Source organism: Pseudophryne corroboree, chromosome 1 (assembly GCF_028390025.1).
Source record: "Pseudophryne corroboree isolate aPseCor3 chromosome 1, aPseCor3.hap2, whole genome shotgun sequence".
NCBI lineage: Eukaryota > Metazoa > Chordata > Amphibia > Anura > Myobatrachidae > Pseudophryne > Pseudophryne corroboree.
Genome location: NC_086444.1, coordinates 1,249,865,237 through 1,249,885,417, shown reverse-complemented (window position 1 = coordinate 1,249,885,417; position 20,181 = coordinate 1,249,865,237). Strand labels below are relative to the sequence as shown.

Genomic DNA, 20,181 nt, shown 5'->3' with positions numbered 1-20,181 from the left:
AGTGCATAACTACAGGGATATTTACTACAAGTACCCTGTGATATACATCCAGTCTTTACTGTGCATTGTTATATCTGTATACATACATACCTTTACGTAGTATTACTAGTCCAGTGCAGATTTATTGTTATATGTAATAATTTCTGCATTATACATGTGACTGTGTGTGCCTGTAGCTGCTGTGTGGTTTCCATTCTGTGTATCTCACACATATTGCTATCACTATATTCTGTACCCTGGGGGTCTAAGTGCGTCAGGGTCTCCTATACCATATAGTGCTCCACAGCATATACTGTTTGTATTCTTCACTGTGTATTTCCGTCACTTTATACCACTTAAATCCTCTGTGCTCTGTATTTGCGGTCACATAACACAGGGGTTTTTTGTTAGGTATTGTGCTTGTCTGGCTATATTGTACTGTCACGCCCTAGGGCTACATTCCCAATAATGTCTGCTGCACAGGGCGGGAACTCCGCAGACGCTCCTGCGTCATGCAGTGCTGGCACCCCGGATTTACCTGAGGAAAAGACCTCTGCTGAGGGTTCGGGTACTGGGTGTTCTGCACCCCCCAGTCAGCCCGCAGCACCAGTGGCTAATCAAGACCCACCTTGGGCTGGTTTTTCAAATATGCTGACTATGCTTGTAACACGACTTACGCCCCCTGTGGGACCTCCTGTGCCATTACAGCCACATATTGTCCCTGCAGTTACTGACTACGCTTGTAACACGACTTACACCCCCTGTGGGACCTCCTGTGCCATTACAGCCACATATTGTCCCTGCAGTTACTGACTATGCTTGTAACACGACTTACGCCCCCTGTGGGACCTCCTGTGCCATTACAGCCACATATTGTCCCTGCAGTTAATCCGCCATGGGCGGATACTCTGTCATACCAGTTACAGCAATTAACTCAGTCCTTGGTTAAACGAGAGCCTAACCCTCGCCCTACTGGGACCAAAGGGTCATCTAAGCGGGCCATTTCTTCCTCATAATCCACTCATGTTTCGCATACTTCATCCAGTGAGGATGGGGAATATATTGATCCATCAGACACTGATACAGCTGCTTCTGATGAGGAATCTGCGACATAGGTTGATGTTCCTGACCTAGTGAAAGCTATCAAACTGATTCTTCAGATTGATGACGCAGAACCTCCAGATACATCTAAGAAACCTGATAAGTTCAAACGTCAGAAGGTCACTAAATTAGTCTTACCACATTCTGACAATTGACATATGTCAGGAATCCTGGGAGTATCCAGGAAAGAAATTTTCCCTGTCTAAAAAGATGCCCCACCACCAGTGGACTCACATGTAGTCCGTCTTGTGGTGTCATCTGCTCTGCCTGTCACTACCGTCACCACTCTGAAGGAATCTACGGATAAGCGTGTGGAGGGATTCTTGAAGTCTATTTACACTCATGCAGGTGCTGTACATAGACCCACCATGGCAGCCTCTTGGGCTGCAAAAGGTATTGAAGCCTGGATTCAAGCAGTTGAGGCAGAGCTACCTCTGGATTTTTCTGACAATGCCAGACAATGTCTATCATATATTACTACAACGGACGCAGCCCCAGCTGGCTCATGAGGAGTACTTTTTGCCAGCCTGTTTCTGGATTCAGTGCGTAAGTGCAAAGGGGCAGCAAAAAACTGTTATCACCTATACAGCATGCTGTCTGGATTCCCAATAGAACTGTAGAACTGGACATCACATATTATTGTGAAACATAATCCCTCTGTTATATGTGTTTGTGTTTATCAGGGAATAATATGTCTAGCCTGATGTTTTGTACAGAATGCATATGAAGATGTATATATATGAATGTACTGGTTATTGTATTATAGTTTGTAAAATAATGTTGCCCCCCCCCCCCCCCCCCCCATGTGACTGCTTTAATAACCTGTTTGTTTGCTGTTGGAGATACAGCCAGTCTCAGATGTCAGTCCATACACCCTCCCCTCATTCTTCCCCACACAATGGATTCCAGGCTACACAATCAGATTAATTAAGGTTCATTTAGTTATCTATTGTGTGCTAGAGGTCATGCCTGGACATGTGAAAGTAGGTCTATCTGAAAGTGTTCTGTAGTCAGCCCCTTTAATGTAACCCACCCAATACAGAGCCAGAAGGTGTCGCCTTATGGTAGGACAGACAAAGGTTTGAGGTTAACAAACAGGGGCTATTGGTACAGAGAGAGTGGAGTTTTTGACCTGAGAGGAATGAGGTGGATTGCTTCTGAAAGCTACTGGTAGGATAGCGCTTCCAGTGTGCCGAGTAAGGATTGTGTCTGGATGCATTATGGACACAGAACTACTGCTGGCATGTGACATCAGTCGACTGTAATTCTAAACTACTATCTGGACGACTTGCTGATCCTGGCGAACTCCCCAGAGGTTCTCACCCGTCATCTGGAACTGACGGTCCAATTCCCACAAGCCCACAGGTGGCTCATCAATTAGAAGAAATCCTCACTGGTCCCTGCTCAGAGCATGGTGCACCTGGGGGCATTACTGGACATACACAACCAATGTTTGTTCTTGTCTCCAGAGAAGGTCCTGAAACTTCAGGACAGGATACAATGCTTTCTCTCTTGTCCAAGAGTGTCGATACACTCGACGATGCAAGTACTAGACCTCATGGTGTTGGCTTTCGACATGGTAGAGTACGCTCAATTTCATTCCCGCCCTCTACAGAGGTTAATCCTTTCCAAGTGGGACGGCCTGCCTCACCGGATCAGGTCTCAAATGATATCATTGACTCCGGAGGTCCATCTGTCGCTGAGCTGGTGGCTACAGGACCATCAATTGAGCAGGGGTCGTCCCTTCTGGATCTCCAACTGGGTCCTCCTAACGATGGATGCCAGTCTGCAGGGTTGGGGTGCAGTGTTGGAGCAACACTCTCTTCAGGGTCGGTGGACCAGGGAGGAATCTCTCCTCCCGATAAATATTCTGGAATTACGGGCAGTATTCAATGCGCTGAAACTTGCCCTGCCTCTGGTACAGAACAGGCCTGTTCAAGTGCAGTCAGACAACGCCACCATGGTGGCGTACATAAATCATCAAGGCGGCACTCGAAGCCGCATGGCAATGATGGAAGTGTCAAAAATCCTTCAATGGGCGGAACGCCATCTGCCAGCCATATCGGCAGTGTTCATTCCAGGAGTCCTCAACTGGGAAGCGGACTTCCTCAGTCATCAGGACGTACACACCGGAGAGTGGAGTCTTCATCCGGAAGTCTTTCAACTCCTAGTGGACAAGTGGGACCTACCAGATGTAGACCTGATGGCGTTTCGACACAATCACAAGGTTCCAGTCTTTGGAGCAAGCACAAGTGATCCCGAAGCAGCATTCATGGACACACTGGCAATTCCATGGAACTTTTGGCTGCCGTACGTGTTCCCTCCGGTGTCTCTTCTGCCCAGGGTGATCCAGAAGTTCAAGCAAGAAGGAGGAATTCCACTTCTAGATGCTCCTGCGGGGCCCAGACGGGACGGCATTGGTTCTCAGACCTGCAGGGTCTCTCGATAGAGCGTCCTCTTCTACTTCCTCAATGTCCAGACCTCCTTGTTCAGGGCCCTTATGTCTACCCTGACCTGGCCAGACTGGCTTTGATGGCGTGGCTCTTGAAGTTTCACTCCGGAGGGCCAAAGGATTCTCTGAGATGGTCGTTCAAACTATGTTGAAAGCCTGTAAACCGGCTTCGGCTCAGATTTATTATAGGGTCTGGAATTCTTATTTTGCCTGGTGTGCTAATAAGAATTATGATGCATACAAGTTCAGCACTGCCAGACTTTTGGCTTTTCTGCAACAAGGCCTGGACTTAGGCCTTCGTTTGGCCTCCCTCAAGGTTCATATATCTGCCTTGTCGGTGTGGTTTCAGAGAAAAATTGCGTCTCTTCCTGACGTTCATACTTTCACTCAAGCTGTTTTATGGATTCAGCCTCCCTATGTCCCTCCTGTGGCTCCATGGGATCTGTCTGTTCTTCTCGATGCCCTGCAAGAGTCTCCATTTGAACCTCTTGAGTCTGTGGAGCTTAAATGCCTTACACTTAAGGTTGTGTTTCTGCTGGCTATTGCCTCTGCTAGGAGGGTGTCGGACTTAGACGCTTTGTCCTGTCGTCTACCCTTTCTGATTTTTCACCGTGACCTGGCTGTTCTTCGAACTCGCCCTGGTTATCATGGTGTCATCTTTCCTACTTAACCAAGAGATTGTGGTTCCAGCCTCTATCTCTCCTTGTTTGTACTTCAAAGAGCGGTCTTTGGATGTGGTACAGGCTCTCCTTATATATGTGGAGAGGACTGCCTCCGTCAGCTTGGGCTCCCTTTTTGTCCTTTTTTGGTTTTCACAAACGTGGCTGGCCTGCGAATAAGCAAACATTGGCCAGATGGATTAGAATGGTGATTGCACAAACTTATGCGCAGGCTGGTCTTCCAGCTCCTGCTGCTATCAAGGCCCATTCTACTCAGTCTTTTGGACCTTCTTGGGTGGCCCGCCATGGCGCGTCCGCAGAACAATTGTGCAAGGCGGCTACGTGGTCCTCAGTGAACACGTTCATTAGGTTCTATGCCTTTGATACTTCCACCTCCCAGGATGCTTCCTTTGGACGCCGGATTCTTGTAGTGTGTCCCCTCCCATGAGGAACTGCTTTAGGACATCCCCGATGTTATTCCCTGTGGAATACCAGTGTACCCCGCTGCAGAAAAGGAGATATATGGTAAGACTTACCATTGTTAAATCTCTTTCTGCGAGGTAAACTGGATTCCAGAGAGCGCCCACCCTGACGCACTTAGCTTCTTTGGGTTTGTATTGCATTAGCCGCTGATACCTTCTCCTATCGTGAGAATGTGGTTCTATGTGACTAACATCTTCCGTCTCTCTTACCTGCTACTGCATTGGACTGGTTAACAAAACTGAGCTCCAGTGCCTGGAGGCGGGGCTATAGAGGAGGCGGCGCTATGCATCCTGGGAACAGTCAAAGCTTTTGTCATGCCGCCGCGGCATGCCTCCGGGTGCACTGGGCTTCCTGGCGGCCGTCCCCGCTGGTGGTCCCCGGCTCCTGGTGCTCTGTTGGCGCTGGTCCCGGCGGATGTCCGGGGGACGGGCGCCGCAAGTACGCCTGGCATCCACGAGGGTCAGATGGGCGGGTGACGTCATCGGCGCTCTCCGCCAATCGGAGAGAGGCGGGAAGTTTAAATTCAGACGCCGGGCAGAGCTCCGGCGCCTGAGTATCATCAATTCTGCCGTCAGAAGCTGTGATCTCCAGAGCTCCCATGTTCCTGCGGTCTCCGTGCCTGCAAGCATTTCCGTACCTCCAAGCACTTCCGTGCCTCCAAGCACTTCCGTGCCTCCAAGCACTTCCGTGCCTCCAAGCATCTCCGTGCCTCCAAGCATTTCCGTGGCTCAAAGCACTTCCGTGCCTCCAAGCAACTCCGTGCCTCCAAGCAACTCCGTGCCTCCAAGCATCTCCGTGCCTCCAAACACTTCCGTGCCTCCAAGCATCTCCGTGCCTCCAAGCACTTCCGTGCCACCAAGCATCTCCGTGCCTCCAAGCACTTCCGTGCCTCCAAGCATCTCCGTGCCTCCAAGCACTTCCGTGCCTCCAAGCATCTCCGTGCCTCCAAGCACATCCGTGCCTCCAAGCATCTCCGTGCCTCCAAGCATCTCCGTGCCTCCAAGCATCTCCGTGCCTCCAAGCACTTCCGTGCCTCCAAGCATCTCCGTGCCTCCAAGCATTTCCGTGCCTCCAAGCATCTCCGTGCCTCCAAGCACTTCCGTGCCTCCAAGCATCTCCGTGCCTCCAAGCACTTCCGTGCCTCCAAGCATCTCCGTGCCTCCAAACACTTCCGTGCCTCCAAGCATCTCCGTGCCTCCAAGCACTTCCGTGCCACCAAGCATCTCCGTGCCTCCAAGCACTTCCGTGCCTCCAAATACTTCCGTGCCTCCAAGCATCTCCGTGCCTCCAAGCACTTCCGTGCCTCCAAGCACTTCCGTGCCACCAAGCATCTCCGTGCCTCCAAGCACTTCCGTGCCTCCAAGCGCCCGAACGCCTCCACGCACCTCCGTGCATTCAAGCATCACCGTGCCTCCAAGCGCCTCCACGCACCTCCGTGCCTCCACGCACCTCAGTGCCTCCAAGCGCCTCCGCGCCTCTAAGCACCTCTGTACCTCTAAACACCTCTGTACCTCCAAGCACCTCGGTACCTCCAAGCACCTCCGCGCCTCCAGGCACCTCAGTGTCTCCAAGCACCTCAGTGTCTCCAAGCACCTCGGTATCTCCAAGCACCTCAGCGTCTCCAAGCACCTCAGCGTCTCCGAGCACCCAGTGCACTTTAGCGCAGTTTGTGCCTCCAGCACCGGGTATTCTTCACTGATTTATCAGCGCCTTTCAAGTTTTGTCTTTCAGGAGATCCTCAGCGTCCACACGTGCCTCCTGTCTGCCGATCTAATCCTGCATGAGGAAAACTTACATTCGGCCATCCCTGCTGCGGCCCAGTTGCGGTTCCTCTTCCCGGTCACCGGAAGAAACCCCGAGTCCACAACACTCCCAAACCAGGTCAGTGATAGTATACTCAGGCCACATGGACCCGGGGGATCGGAACACAGAGTCGAGCGCCATCCAAAGTTTGGCTTCCCGAGTTCAGACTCAGGAGGCGACACAGGGCCAGGTGATGCAATATCTCCAGGAATTGTCCGGCCGATTGGATCAAATTCAAGCATCCTTAGCTTCCGTAATTCCGGTTTCTGTTCCCGTAGCTGCTCCAGTTGTCGTTTCCAGTAACGTCCAACCTCCGGCCGGTACCAGGTCACGCCTTCAGCTTCCTACTCCTTCCCGCTATAATGGGAATCTAAAGAATTGTCGTGGTTTTCTAAACCAGTGCGAGGTGCACTTCGAGCTTCTCTCTCATAATTTCCCTACGGATCGATCTAAGGTGGCATATATTATTTCCCTGCTCGAAGGGTCAGCATTGGATTGGGTGTCTCCGTTATGGGAACGATCTGATTCCGTGGTTTCCAACTACACCAACTTCATCACGTCCTTTAGAAGAAGAATCTTCGATGAGCCCGGCAGGATGACCACTGCTTCTTCTGACTTGCTCCGTGTCCGTCAGGGCTCCCGCTCCGTGGGTCAGTACGTGGTTCATTTCCAGACCATTGCCTCTGAACTTTGCTGGAATAACAACGCCCTGAGGGCTGCCTTCTGGAACGGTCTCTCCGACCGGCTGAAAGATGAGTTGGTCACTAGGGATCTGCCGGATTCATTAGAAGAGTTGATCTCCCTCTGCGTCAAGGTGGATCTTCGGATGCAGGAGCGTGGAGGAGAACGTAGTCGTTCAGATCGTTCCAGGTTCCGGCATCCTCCTCCTAGGCCGGCGGTTGTGCCCAGTTCGGACGAACCCATGCAAATTAACCGGTCCCGACTGTCTCCGGAGGAATGACAGCGTCATCGTGAGGGTAAACTTTGCCTTTACTGTGGAGCCGCAGATCATTTCCTCAAGTTTTGTAAATCCCGTCTGGGAAACGGGCAGCCCTAGCTTGTTCTGGAGGAGTCAAGTTGGGAGTCACGTCCAAATCTTCTCCGACTTTGGATTGTTTACTTTCCGTGTCTTTGACTTCCAAGTCAGTTGCCAAATCTTTTAATGCCCTATTGGACTCTGGGGCTGCTGGGAATTTCGTTTCCTTCTCCTGTGCCCAAGGTCTGGGTTTAAAGTTGTGGTCAATCAAACGGCCTATTTCTTTGACTGCTATTAATGGAACCAGAATATCCAATGGCCTCATTACATATCGCACAGAGCCCGTTAGGCTGCAGGTCGGAGCGCTACATCAGGAACATCTGGAGCTCCTAGGGATTCCGGAGATGCCTCACGACCTTGTCCTCGGGTTGCCTTGGCTCAAAACCCATAACCCCCACGTCGACTGGAAGTCTTCACAGATTCTGTCTTGGAGTTCTTTTTGTCACGCTAACTGTCTCACTCCCGTCTGTCCACTCCGTGTGTCTTCTAAGTCGGATGAAGAGCCTATTCCGGAGGCATATCAAGAGTTCAAGAATGTGTTTTCGGAACAGGCAGCTGACCAGTTACCTCCCCATAGGCCTTGGGACTGTCCCATTGACCTTATCCCAGGGAAGATGCCGCCCCGTGGCCGCACATATCCTCTGTCACTTCCTGAGACTCAAGCTATGTCGGACTATATTAAGTCCAATCTGCGCAAGGGATTCATTCGCTCCTCTATCTCCCCGGCTGGAGCGGGCTTCTTTTTCGTGAAGAAAAAGGACGGGAGGTTGAGACCATGTATTGACTACCGCGGCCTAAACGATATTACTATCAAGAATAAATACCCATTGCCACTAATCACAGAGTTATTTGATAGGGTTCGTGGCGCTCGCGTTTTCTCCAAGCTCGATTTAAGGGGGGCCTATAATCTGATACGCATCCGAGAAGGGGATGAATGGAAGACCGCCTTCAATACCAGGGATGGACATTATGAATATCTGGTGATGCCGTTTGGCCTTAGTAATGCCCCTGCCATCTTCCAGGGATTAGTCAACGAAATCTTTCGAGACATGTTATACCAAAGTGTAGTGGTGTATTTAGACGGCATCCTGATTTTTTCCAAAAATCTGGCAGAACACAGGACACAGGTCAAAGAGGTACTTCTCCGACTACGAAAGAATCATCTTTATGGCAAGATTTCCAAATGCACTTTTGAGGTATCGTCAATTCCGTTCCTTGGCTATGTCATCTCGGGTACGGAGCTTCGTATGGATCCGGAGAAACTCACTGCCATTCGTGATTGGACTCAGCCTCTCTCTTTGAAAGCAGTACAACGGTTCTTGGGCTTTGCAAACTACTACAGGAAATTCATTAAGGACTTTTCCACCATTGTTGCACCCATTACCGCATTGACCAAAAAGGGTTCCAACCCGAGTTTGTGGTCTCCCGAAGCTGTGGAAGCTTTCGCACGGTTGAAATCAGCTTTTGTATCCGCTTCAGTACTCCAACAACCAAATTTTGAAGAACCGTTCTTCCTGGAGGTCGATGCTTCCTCAGTCGGAGTCGGAGCCGTTCTTTCCCAGTATTCTTCGGACAAGATATTGCATCCATGTGGGATCCATTCTCGTAAGTTCTCGCCTGCTGAGCAAAACTACACTATTGCAGATCAGGAACTGTTGGCAATAAAATCCGCCTTGGAAGAATGGAGATACTTGTTAGAAGGTGCCAAACATCTGATTACTATTTACACCGATCACAAGAACTTATTGTACATCAAGACCGCTCAATGCTTGAATCCCCGTCAGGCCAGATGGGCACTTTTCTTTACTCGATTCTCCTTTGTTATTAAGTACTGGGCCGGGACTTTCAATACAAAAGCTGACGCTCTGTCTCGTTCCGTAACTGCCTCAGACGAAGAGAATTCCTTTGAAAGGAGTTTAATCCTCAATCCAATCTCCATTTCCGCTGCTTCCACTTCTATAGATCCTCCTCCTGGAAGAATGTCAGTACCAGTTGAACTCCAACCCAGAATACTACAGTGGGCCCATATCTCAAAGTTCTCCGGCCACCCGGGGGTCCAAAAAATGTTCGAATTCCTGCGAAGGTCTTACTGGTGGAATACCATGAGGAGGGGTATACAGGATTATGTTAGTTCTTGTCCTCAATGCACACAGCACAAAATTCCTCATCTGCCTCCTGCCGGATTGCTTCGTCCTTTGTCCATTCCAAAGAAACCCTGGACCCATATTTCTATGGACTTCATTACCGAGTTACCCCACTCCAAAGGTTACAATACCATCTGGGTGATTGTCGACCGTTTTTCGAAGATGGCACACTTCGTCCCGTTGACAGGTCTACCAACAGCTCCCAAACTGGCTTTGCTATTTATCCGGGAGCACTTTCGGTTACATGGTTTACCTCTGGAGGTGGTCTCAGATCGAGGGGTTCAGTTCACCGCCAGATTTTGGAGAGCTCTCTGTTCTGCCTTACGAATTAAACTCAAATTCTCGTCTGCCTATCATCCCCAAACAAATGGGCAAACCGAACGAGTCAACCAGGATTTGGAGACTTTTCTCCGTGTTTATCTTTCTCCTTCACAGGACGACTGGGTGGAACTGTTACCCTGGGCAGAGTTTGCCCATAACCATTTGTTTCATACCTCCACTGGTGAATCTCCGTTCTTCATCAACTACGGGTTCCATCCACGGGTTCCGGAATTACCAATCCTTCCATCGGAGGAGGTTCCAGCGGTAACCTCCACGTTACAACACTTCAGTCAAATTTGGAGTAGGGTTCATGCTAATCTCAAGAAAATCTCAGTCCGCTCTCGGGCCGCTCCTCAATACAAAGTCGGCGATAGGGTATGGCTCTCCACCCGCAACCTTCGTCTAAAAGTACCCACTATGAAGTTTGCTCCAAGGTTCATCGGTCCTTACCCCGTTTTACAAGTCCTGAATCCTGTGGTCTGCAAATTAGGTTTGCCTCCTCACTTTCGTATACCAAATTCTTTCCATGTCTCTCTCCTTCGTCCCCTCATACTAAATCGCTTCTATTCAGAGCCTTCTAGTTCAACCTCAGTAGAGACTAAAAATGGGACAGAATTTGAGATCAAAACTATTCTGGACTCTCGTTACTATCACAAGAATTTACAATATTTGGTGGAATGGAAGGGTTATGGACTTGAAGAAAGAAGTTGGATAAAGGCTTCTGAGGTCACCGCTCCCTGACTAATTCGGATCTTTCATTCCAGACACCCAACTAAACCAGGAAAGTGTCCTGAGGCCACTCCTAGAGGAGGGGGTAATGTCATGCCGCCGCGGCCGCCGCGCTTACCCCTCCGGGTGCGCTGGGCTTCCTGGCGGCCGTCCCCGCTGGTGGTCCCCGGCTCCTGGTGCTCTGTTGGCGCTGGTCCCGGCGGATGTCCGGGGGACGGGCGCTGCGAGTACGCCTGGCATCCACGAGGGTCAGATGGGCGGGTGACGTCATCGGCGCTCTCCGCCAATCGGAGAGAGGCGGGAAGTTTAAATTCAGACGCCGGGCAGAGCTCCGGCGCCTGAGTATCATCAATTCTGCCGTCAGAAGCTGTGATCTCCAGAGCTCCCACGTTCCTGCGGTCTCCGTGCCTGCAAGCATTTCCGTGCCTCCAAGCACTTTCCGTGCCTCCAAGCATCTCTGTGCCTCCAAGCACTTCCATGCCTCCAAGCATTTCCGTGCCTCCAATCATCTCCGTGCCTCCAAGCACTTCCGTGCCTCCAAGCATCTCCGTGCCTCCAAGCACTTCCGTGCCTCCAAACACTTCCGTGCCTCCAAGCATCTCCGTGCCTCCAAGCACTTACGTGCCACCAAGCATCTCCGTGCCTCCAAGCACTTACGTGCCTCCAAACACTTCCGTGCCTCCAAACACTTCCGTGCCTCCAAGCATCTCCGTGCCAACAAGCATCTCCGTGCCTCCAAGCGCCCGAGCGCCTACACGCACCTCCGTGCCTTCAAGCATCACTGTGCCTCCAAGCGTCCAAGCGCCTCCACGCACCTCAGTGCCTCCAAGCGCCTCCGCGCCTCTAAGCACCTCTGTACCTCTAAACACCTCTGTACCTCCAAGAACCTCGGTACCTCCAAGCACCTCGGTGCCTCCAAGCGCCTCCGCGCCTCCAGGCACCTCAGTGTCTCCAAGCACCTCAGTGTCTCCAAGCACCTCGGTATCTCCAAGCACCTCAGCGTCTCCGAGCACCCAGTGCACTTTAGCGCAGTTTGTGCCTCCAGCACCGGGTATTCTTCACTGATTTATCAGCGCCTTTCAAGTTTTGTCTTTCAGGAGACCCTCAGCGTCCACACGTGCCTCCTGTCTGCCGATCTAATCCTGCATGAGGAAAACTTACATTCGTCCATCTCTGCTGCGGCCCAGTTGCGGTTCCTCTTCCCGGTCGCCGGAAGAAACCCCGAGTCCACAACACTCCCAAACCAGGTCAGTGATAGCTTTAGCCTGTTGGTGCCTTGGATCAAGTTCCAGCTCTACACCCCGATCTTATTCCCTGTGGAATCCAGTGTACCTCGCAGAAAGAGATTTAACAATGATTAAAATCTCCTTTTAATCACTGTACAATCACCACTGAAGTGCCGGAAATCCCCACATTTGTGACAGTTCCTGGGCTGCCCCTGATAGAAACACTGGAGCCTGTCACGTCCAACGTAGGCAGACAACGGCAAATGCAGGGTCTCCGCGCCATTAGAATGGAGTCTAACACATACAGAATAAGCCCCACCCCAAACGCCCTTTGTGTGGATGAACTTAATAAGGGGCAACAGAACCGTACAAGACCCAGACAGCCAAAAAGTGATGTCTGATGACGGGAGAGACTCGTTTCTCACTAGGACCTTAACCCTGTCCTGTCTGGTAATTATGTGTGTGTTAAAGAAACTATAGGGCTCTTCTGATCTGTTTGCTCCCATTTCTTTCCAAACGCCTGAAGGCCATTCAGTGAAACAGAACTTAGGACCTCATTCAATGAGGTCTCTGCGACTGTGCAGCATGCGCGAGTAAAAATAATGACATAAAATGCGTACACATCCTGATCACAATGCAGCCGCTGTTTGAGTGACAGGAAGCCGGCGTTTCTGGGCGGAAACCTGACATTTTCTGGGTGTGTCTGAAAAAATGCAGGTGTGCCCGGGCAATTTTAAGGAGGGCCTCTGACGTCAGTGATGTCCACTTCCAGCCTCTTGTGTCGCAGGAATTGTGGATTACCTTGCCTGGCGCAGATAGGAAAAATCTTTACTGTTCTGAGAATTGCGTATGGTTTTTACAATCAGCCACATATTGCGTTGCATTCATTGTTTAATGCAGGGAGTCCTTGTGCCAGCTTTCCTGCAGACACACTGGGATTCCCTGACACCAGTCCTTTCCGTGCTTCTTTGGCTTGCCCCCTGAAGTCTCCACAGTTGTCAGGCCTAAACCCGCTGCTGTATACTTATTCATGGGACCAGCCTCAGCACCTCCTTTAACTGCTGACAGTCCCCCGGCCCATGCTGGACCCACACAGGCTGCCTTTAGGGCCAGCATCGGGGGAACAGGACCACAGAGAGCTGCAGTGGCCACCAGAGACCCGGTGTTCCATCACCTCCCGGCTGCTGCCTCCTCTACATGAGCAGCACTGTGGTACGCATACTCCAGAGCCATTTTGAAAGGTCTTACTGCATTGTCTAAGACCATCGCCATCTTGGAAGCTTTCCCATCGCAGCAGCCATCTCCACCTTTTGCCACAGCATCCACACCATCTTTTTCCATCAGCTCCATAGTCTCATCACATTCTAGCACACTCTGCACCGAACTTCCATCTACCAGGTTTCCAGGTGAGATCCCAGGAGCTCTTTCAGCTGCCTCTTGTTTGCAGCAATCACCGCTAACTTCACTAGCAAACTCATCTTCACTACTAGAGGACTGCACCACTGGACTCTCCAGCAGAATTTGGCCATCCTCACCCACCCCTTTACTACTGGTAAGCATGGAGACTTTCACCCTCAAGAGTGAATTCACCCAAGAGACCAGCTTCCCTCAGTTTAGTGGGTTCCACCGATGGTGACACCAGTTGGGGGCAATTTGCAGTTCCTGCAGTCACTGAGCCAGCCATGATCACATGCTCAGTCCCTGGCTACAGCAATGCCTCCACTGTCACTTTTCCAGGGATTCCAGGGCCTTGGCTTCATCCTCCTACCCAGAGTGATCCATCCTTCCCTGGGAGGCCTCCCAAGAAACACTGCAGGCTCCAAAACCCTCAAAAGGCCTAGGATCCCAGTAGCATAGGCCTGCCCCTGGTGTACCCCACACACATATACTACTGCTCTTACCCGGTGTAACCCAGGCACATATACTACTGCTCTCTCCTGGTGTAACCCAGACACATATACTACTGCTCTTTCCCAGTGTAACCCAGACACATATACTACTGCTCTCTCCCGGTGTAACCCAGGCACATATACTACTGCTCTCTCCCGGTGTAACCCGTGCGCATATACTACTCTTCTCTTCTGGTGTAAACCAGGCGCACATACTACTGCTCTCTCCCGGTGTAACCCAGGCACATATACTACTGCTCTCTCCCGGTGTAACCCAGGCACATATACCACTGCTCTCTCCCGGTGTAACCCAGACACATATACTACTGCTCTCTCCTGGTGTAACCCAGGCACATATACTACTGCTCTCTCCCGGTGTAACCCAGGCACATATACCACTGCTCTCTCCCGGTGTAACCCAGGCACATATACCACTGCTCTCTCCTGGTGTAACCCAGGCACATATACCACTGCTCTCTCCTGGTGTAACCCAGACACATATACTACTGCTCTCTCCCAGTGTAACCCAGGCACATATACTACTGCTCTCTCCCGGTGTAACCCAGGCACATATACTACTGCTCTCTCCCGGTGTAACCCAGACACATATACCACTGCTCTCTCCCGGTGTAACCCAGGCACATATACTACTGCTCTCTCCCGGTGTAACCCAGGCACATATACTACTGCTCTCTCCTGCTGTAACCCAGGCACATATACCACTGCTCTCTCCCGGTGTAACCCAGGCACATATACCACTGCTCTCTCCCGGTGTAACCCAGACACATCATCACATCAGCCCTACTTACGGTTACATCATTCCAGGACGGTGTGATTCTCTGAGGATCATGTAATGATTGATTATTGTGACAATATAAGCACTGTGTATAACTCCATTATTCTGCCACTTTTAGGTTCCTTCCGGCCGTGGGAAAGCACGGGCCACTATCGCCCCATTACCCCTGGTAACCCCAATTCTTCGCAAGCGGAGCCCTGTTACAGATGATAGTGGACCAAGCAAGATGAGATTTCTGCGGTGTGATGAAGAATAAACCAGATTTAGTCACTTTCCAGATTTATTGAGATTTAGCAGTTTCCAAGTATTTTTATGTCAAAATCCATCTTGTTTAGTAGAGTTTCCTCACATCATTGTGCCATCTTACGCCGTGCCAGAGACATACAGTGCCATCTCACGCTGTGCCAGAGACATACAGTGCCATCTCACGCTGTGCCAGAGACATACAGTGCCATCTCACACTGTGCCAGAGACATACAGTGCCATCTCACGCTGTGCCAGAGACATACAGTGCCATCTCACGCTGTGCCAGAGACATACAGTGCCATCTCACGCTGTGCCAGAGACATAACTGTACCATCTGATATCTGCTGGAGACATATAGTGCTAGAGACATATAGTGCCCTCTCACGCTGTGCCAGAGACATACAGTGCCATCTCACGCTGTGCCAGAGACATAACTGTACCATCTGATATCTGCTGGAGACATATAGTGCTAGAGACATATAGTGCCATCTGATATGTGCCAGGGATTGTATTTATGTTATCTGTAGTTGTTAAGGTTCCCAGAAGATGATTACAGGACTGCCCCAGCACTGACGCCACGGTCCTCCTATCTCGTATTTCCAGTATTATTGCAGCACTGTTCCATTATATCTTTAGCTCGGTTACTGTTTTGTTTTTAAAGACTTGCAGCTACTCTGTTGTATTTCTTACTATAATATTCTAAATACAATTTTAGTACAATCTGTTTTTTATTAGTTCAAGGAAAAGCACATAAACAATTGAGGCCGTCAAGGCCATAAACAGATAAATGCAAAGAAGAGTCAGTATATCATTAAACATTACTGCACATTTGTAGATGCATTTGATACTATAAAAGCGAAATGTAAACAGACATCAACAATACAACCACAACAAGAATACTGATAAGGAAGAAGTAGAAGAAGCAGAAAATAGAAAGTAGAGAGACGTAGGATGGGAGAAGGGCAGCAGGGAACACGCAGTGGCGTTTACAGGGTATCACATAAGGGGGAGGCCAGATGGAGTTGGTAGAGGAATTTTCAAAGGCCAACCAGTTACTCCAAGTAGCGGTAAAATTTAACAAGGGTGATTTCACAAAGGATGATAAGTCGTCCATTAACATATAATGATCAAGCCTCTGGAACCAATGGGAGACAGGAGGGCATGTGGTGGTTCTCCAATAACAAGGTATTATTGCCTTTGCGGCATTCATCAGATGCCGCAGAAGTGACATTTCTCTAACGTCCTAAGTGGATGCTGGGGACTCCGTAAGGACCATGGGGAATAGAAGGGCTCCGCAGGAGACTGGGCACTCTAAGAAAGATTTAGTACTGTATCTGGTGTGCACTGGCTCCTCCCTCTATGCCCCTCCTCCAGACCTCAGTTAGAATCTGTGCCCGGACAGAGCAGAGGCACCTAGTGGGCTCTCCTGAGCCTGCTAGAAAAAGAGAGATTTGTTAGGTTTTTTAAGTTCAGTGAGCTCTGCTGGCAACAGGCTCACTGCTACGAGGGACTGAGGGGAGAGAAGCAAACCTACCTGCGTGCATCCGGGTTGCGCTTCTAGGCTACTGGACACCATTAGCTCCAGAGGGATCGAACACTGGCGGTCCGTTCCCGGAGCCGCGCCGCCGTCCCCCTCACAGAGTCAGAAGCACTGAAGGCCAGAAGCAAGAAGACTTCGAAAATCGGCAGCACGAAGACTCCGGTCTTCCAGAAGGTAGCGCACAGCACCGCAGCTGTGCGCCATTGCTCCCCAGCACACTTACATGCTCCGGTCACTGGGCACCCCCCCCCCCCAGCGCCCTGGGCTGCAATAAGATACCTTGGTGGCAAAATACCCTGATATACAGTCCTAGACTGTATATAGGGATACCCCCGCCATTTTTTTACACAAATTAAAGCGGGACAGAAGCCCGCCGCTGAGGGGACGGGGCCTTCTTCCTCAGCACACCAGCGCCATTTTACTTCACAGTTCCGCTGGAAGCAAGCTCCCTGGGCTCTCCCCTGCAGTATCCAGGTACTCCAAGGGCAAAAAGAGAGGGGGGTCACATAAATTTAGGCACAAATCGGTGAATATCAGCAGCTACAGGGTAAACACTAATTGTAGTGTAAATCCCTGGGTTATCTAGCGCTGTGGTGTGTGCTGGCATTCTCCTTCTCAGTCTCCCCAAAAGCCTTAGTGGGGTCCTGTCCTCAGTCAGAGCATTCCCAGAGTGTGTGAGGTGTGTCGGTACGTCAGTGTCGACATGTTTGAGGCGGAAGGGTATGTGGAGGCGGAGCAAGGGCAGATGGATGTGGTGTCGACACAAGGTTGGATGGATATGTGGAAGATGTTGAATGACAATGTCACCTCTTTACATAAGAAGTTGGATAAAGCTGAAGCCGCGGGACAGTCAGGGTCTCACCCAGTGCCTGATCCCACAGGGCAGGGGCTGTCAGGGTCTCTCAAGTGTCCACTATCTAAGTTAGTTGACACGGATGTCGACACGGAGTCTGACTCCAGTGTCGACGACGATGAGACTAAATTGCAGCCTAAAATGACTAAAGCCATCCGATACATGATTATAGCAATGAAGGATGTATTGCACATTGCTGAGGAAATCCCTGTCCCTGACAAGAGGATTAATATGTTCGGGGAGAAAAAACGAGGTAACTTTCCCCCCTTCACATGAATTAAACGAATTATGTGAAAAAGCGTGGGAATCCCCAGAAAAGAAGGTCATAATTCCCAGGAGGTTACTTATGGCGTATCCTTTCCCGCCAACGGACAGGTTACGCTGGGAAGCCCCTCCCAGGGTGGACAAGGCGTTGACACGCTTGTCCAAGAAGGTGGCCCTACCGTCTCCGGATATGGCCGCGCTTAAGGATCCTGCAGATAGAAAGCAGGAATCTATCCTGAAAGCTGTGTATACACATTCAGGTACTATCCTGAGGCCTGCCATTGCGTCGGCATGGATGTGCAGCGCAGTTGCAGCATGGACGGATTCTCTGTCGGAGGAGTTAGACACCATGGACAGAGATAATATCTTACCCTGGGGCATATCAAAGACGCGGTCCTGTATATGCGGGATGCTCGGAGGGACATTTGTTCTCTCAGCTCTAAAATAAATGCAATGTCCATATCTGCCAGAAGGGTCCTATGGACTAGGCAGTGGACAGGGGATGCTGATTCGAAAAGACATATGGAAGTTTTACCATATAAGGGTGAGGAATTGTTTGGGGACGGTCTCTCAGACTTCGTTTCGACGGCGACTGATGGGAAGTCAAAATTCTTGCCGTATGTTTCCTCACAGCCGAAGAAAGCACCGTATTATCAAATGCAGTCCTTTCGTCCCCCAAGGAGCAAAAAGGTCAGAGGGGCATCTTTCCTTGCCAGAGGTAAGGGAAGAGGGAAAAAGCTGCATCAGGCAGCCAGCGCCCAGGAGCAGAAGTCCTCCCCGGCCTCCTCTAAATCTACCGCATGACGCTGGGGCGCCTCAGGCGGAGCCAGGAGTGGTGGGGGCGCGTCTCGAGAATTTCAGCCACCAGTGGGTGTGTTCACGGGTGGATCCTTGGGCGATACAGATTGTGTCTCAGGGATACAAGCTGGAATTCGAAGAGACGCCTCCTCAACGCTTCCTAAAATCTGCCTTGCCGGCCTCCCCCATGGAGAGGGAAGTAGTGTTAGCGGCAATACACAAACTATATCTCCAGCAAGTGGTGGTGAAGGTTCCCCTACTTCAGCAGGGAAGGGGTTACTACTCCACAATGTTTGGGGTACCGAAACTGGACGGTTCGGTCAGGCCCATTTTGAATTTAAAGTCCCTGAACATTTATCTAAAGAAATTCAAATTCAAAATGGAATCGCTCAGAGCGGTCATTGCAAGCCTGGAGGAGGGGGATTACATGGTGTCCCTGGACATCAAGGATGCTTACTTGCATATCCCCATTTTTCCTCCTCATCAGGAGTACCTCAGGTTTGTGGTACAGGACTGTCATTACCAATTCCAGACGTTGCCGTTTGGCCTGTCCACGGCACCGAGAATATTTACCAAGGTGATGGCGGAGATGATGATACTCCTTCGGAAGAAAGGAGTTACAATTATCCCATACTTGGACGATCTCCTCATAAAGGCGAGGTCCAGAGAGCAGTTGCTGATCAATGTGGCACAATCTTGGGAAGTGTTGAGACAGCACGGCTGGATCCTGAATATTCCGAAGTCACAGCTGATTCCTTCGACACGTCTGCCCTTCCTGGGCATGATTCTGGACACAGACCAGAAGAAGGTGTTTCTCCCGGAGGAGAAGGCTCAAGAGCTCGTGACTCTGGTCAGAGGCCTCCTAAAACCAAAAAAGGTATCGGTGCATCACTGCACACGAGTCCTGGGAAAGATGGTGGCGTCATACGAAGCCATTCCCTTCGGCAGGTTCCACGCGAGGATCTTTCAGTGGGATCTGCTGGACAAGTGGTCCGGATCGCATTTTTAGATGCACCGGCTGATCACCCTGTCCCCCAGGGCCAGGGTGTCTCTTCTGCGGTGGCTGCAGAGCGCTCATCTCCTCGAGGGTCGCAGGTTCGGCATACAGGACTGGGTCCTGGTGACCACGGATGCAAGCCTCCGAGGGTGGGGGCAGTCACTCAGGGACAAAACTTCCAAGGACTGTGGTCAAGTCAAGAGGCTTGTCTGCACATCAATATCCTGGAACTAAGGGCAATATACAATGCCCTGACTCAAGCGGAGCCGCTGCTCCGAAGAAAACCAGTGCTGATTCAGTCAGACAACGTCACTGCGGTCACTCATGTAAATCGCCAGGGCGGCACAAGAAGCAGGGTGGCAATGGCGGAAGCCACCAGGATTCTTCGCTGGGCGGAGAATCACGTACAAGCACTGTCAGCAGTGTTCATTCCAGGAGTGGACAACTGGGAAGCAGACTTCCTCAGCAGACACGACCTACACCCGGGAGAGTGGGGACTTCATCCAGAAGTCTTCTCGCAGATTGTAAATCGATGGGAACTGCCACAGGTGGACATGATGGCGTCCCGTCTCAACAAAAAGTTGAAAAGGTATTGCGCCAGGTCAAGGGACCCTCAGGCAATAGCTGTGGACGCTCTGGTGACACCATGGGTGTTCCAGTCAGTCTACGTGTTCCCTCCTCTACCTCTCATACCCAAGGTGCTGAGGATCATAAGGAAAAGAGGAGTAAGAACGATACTCATTGTTCCGGATTGGCCAAGAAGAACTTGGTATCCAGAACTGCAAGAGTTGCTATCAGAAGACCCGTGGCCTCTGCCTCTCAGACAGGACTGTTGCAACAGGGGCCCTGTCTGTTCCAAGACTTA

General features: G+C 50.7%; 1 protein-coding gene across 5 annotated transcripts in view; it reads left to right on the top strand.

The window, feature by feature from the left end:
- Positions 1–15,652, top strand: part of M1AP (meiosis 1 associated protein) — a 186,431-nt gene extending 170,779 nt beyond the window's left edge. For all 5 annotated transcript variants that reach the window (XM_063925955.1, XM_063925946.1, XM_063925965.1 and 2 more), the window contains one exon: positions 14,737–15,652. In XM_063925955.1, the coding sequence (XP_063782025.1) occupies positions 14,737–14,874 (138 nt within the window). In that variant the 3' untranslated portion in view covers positions 14,875–15,652. The remainder of the gene's footprint in view (positions 1–14,736) is intronic.
- The last annotated feature ends 4,529 nt before the right edge of the window (positions 15,653–20,181 follow it).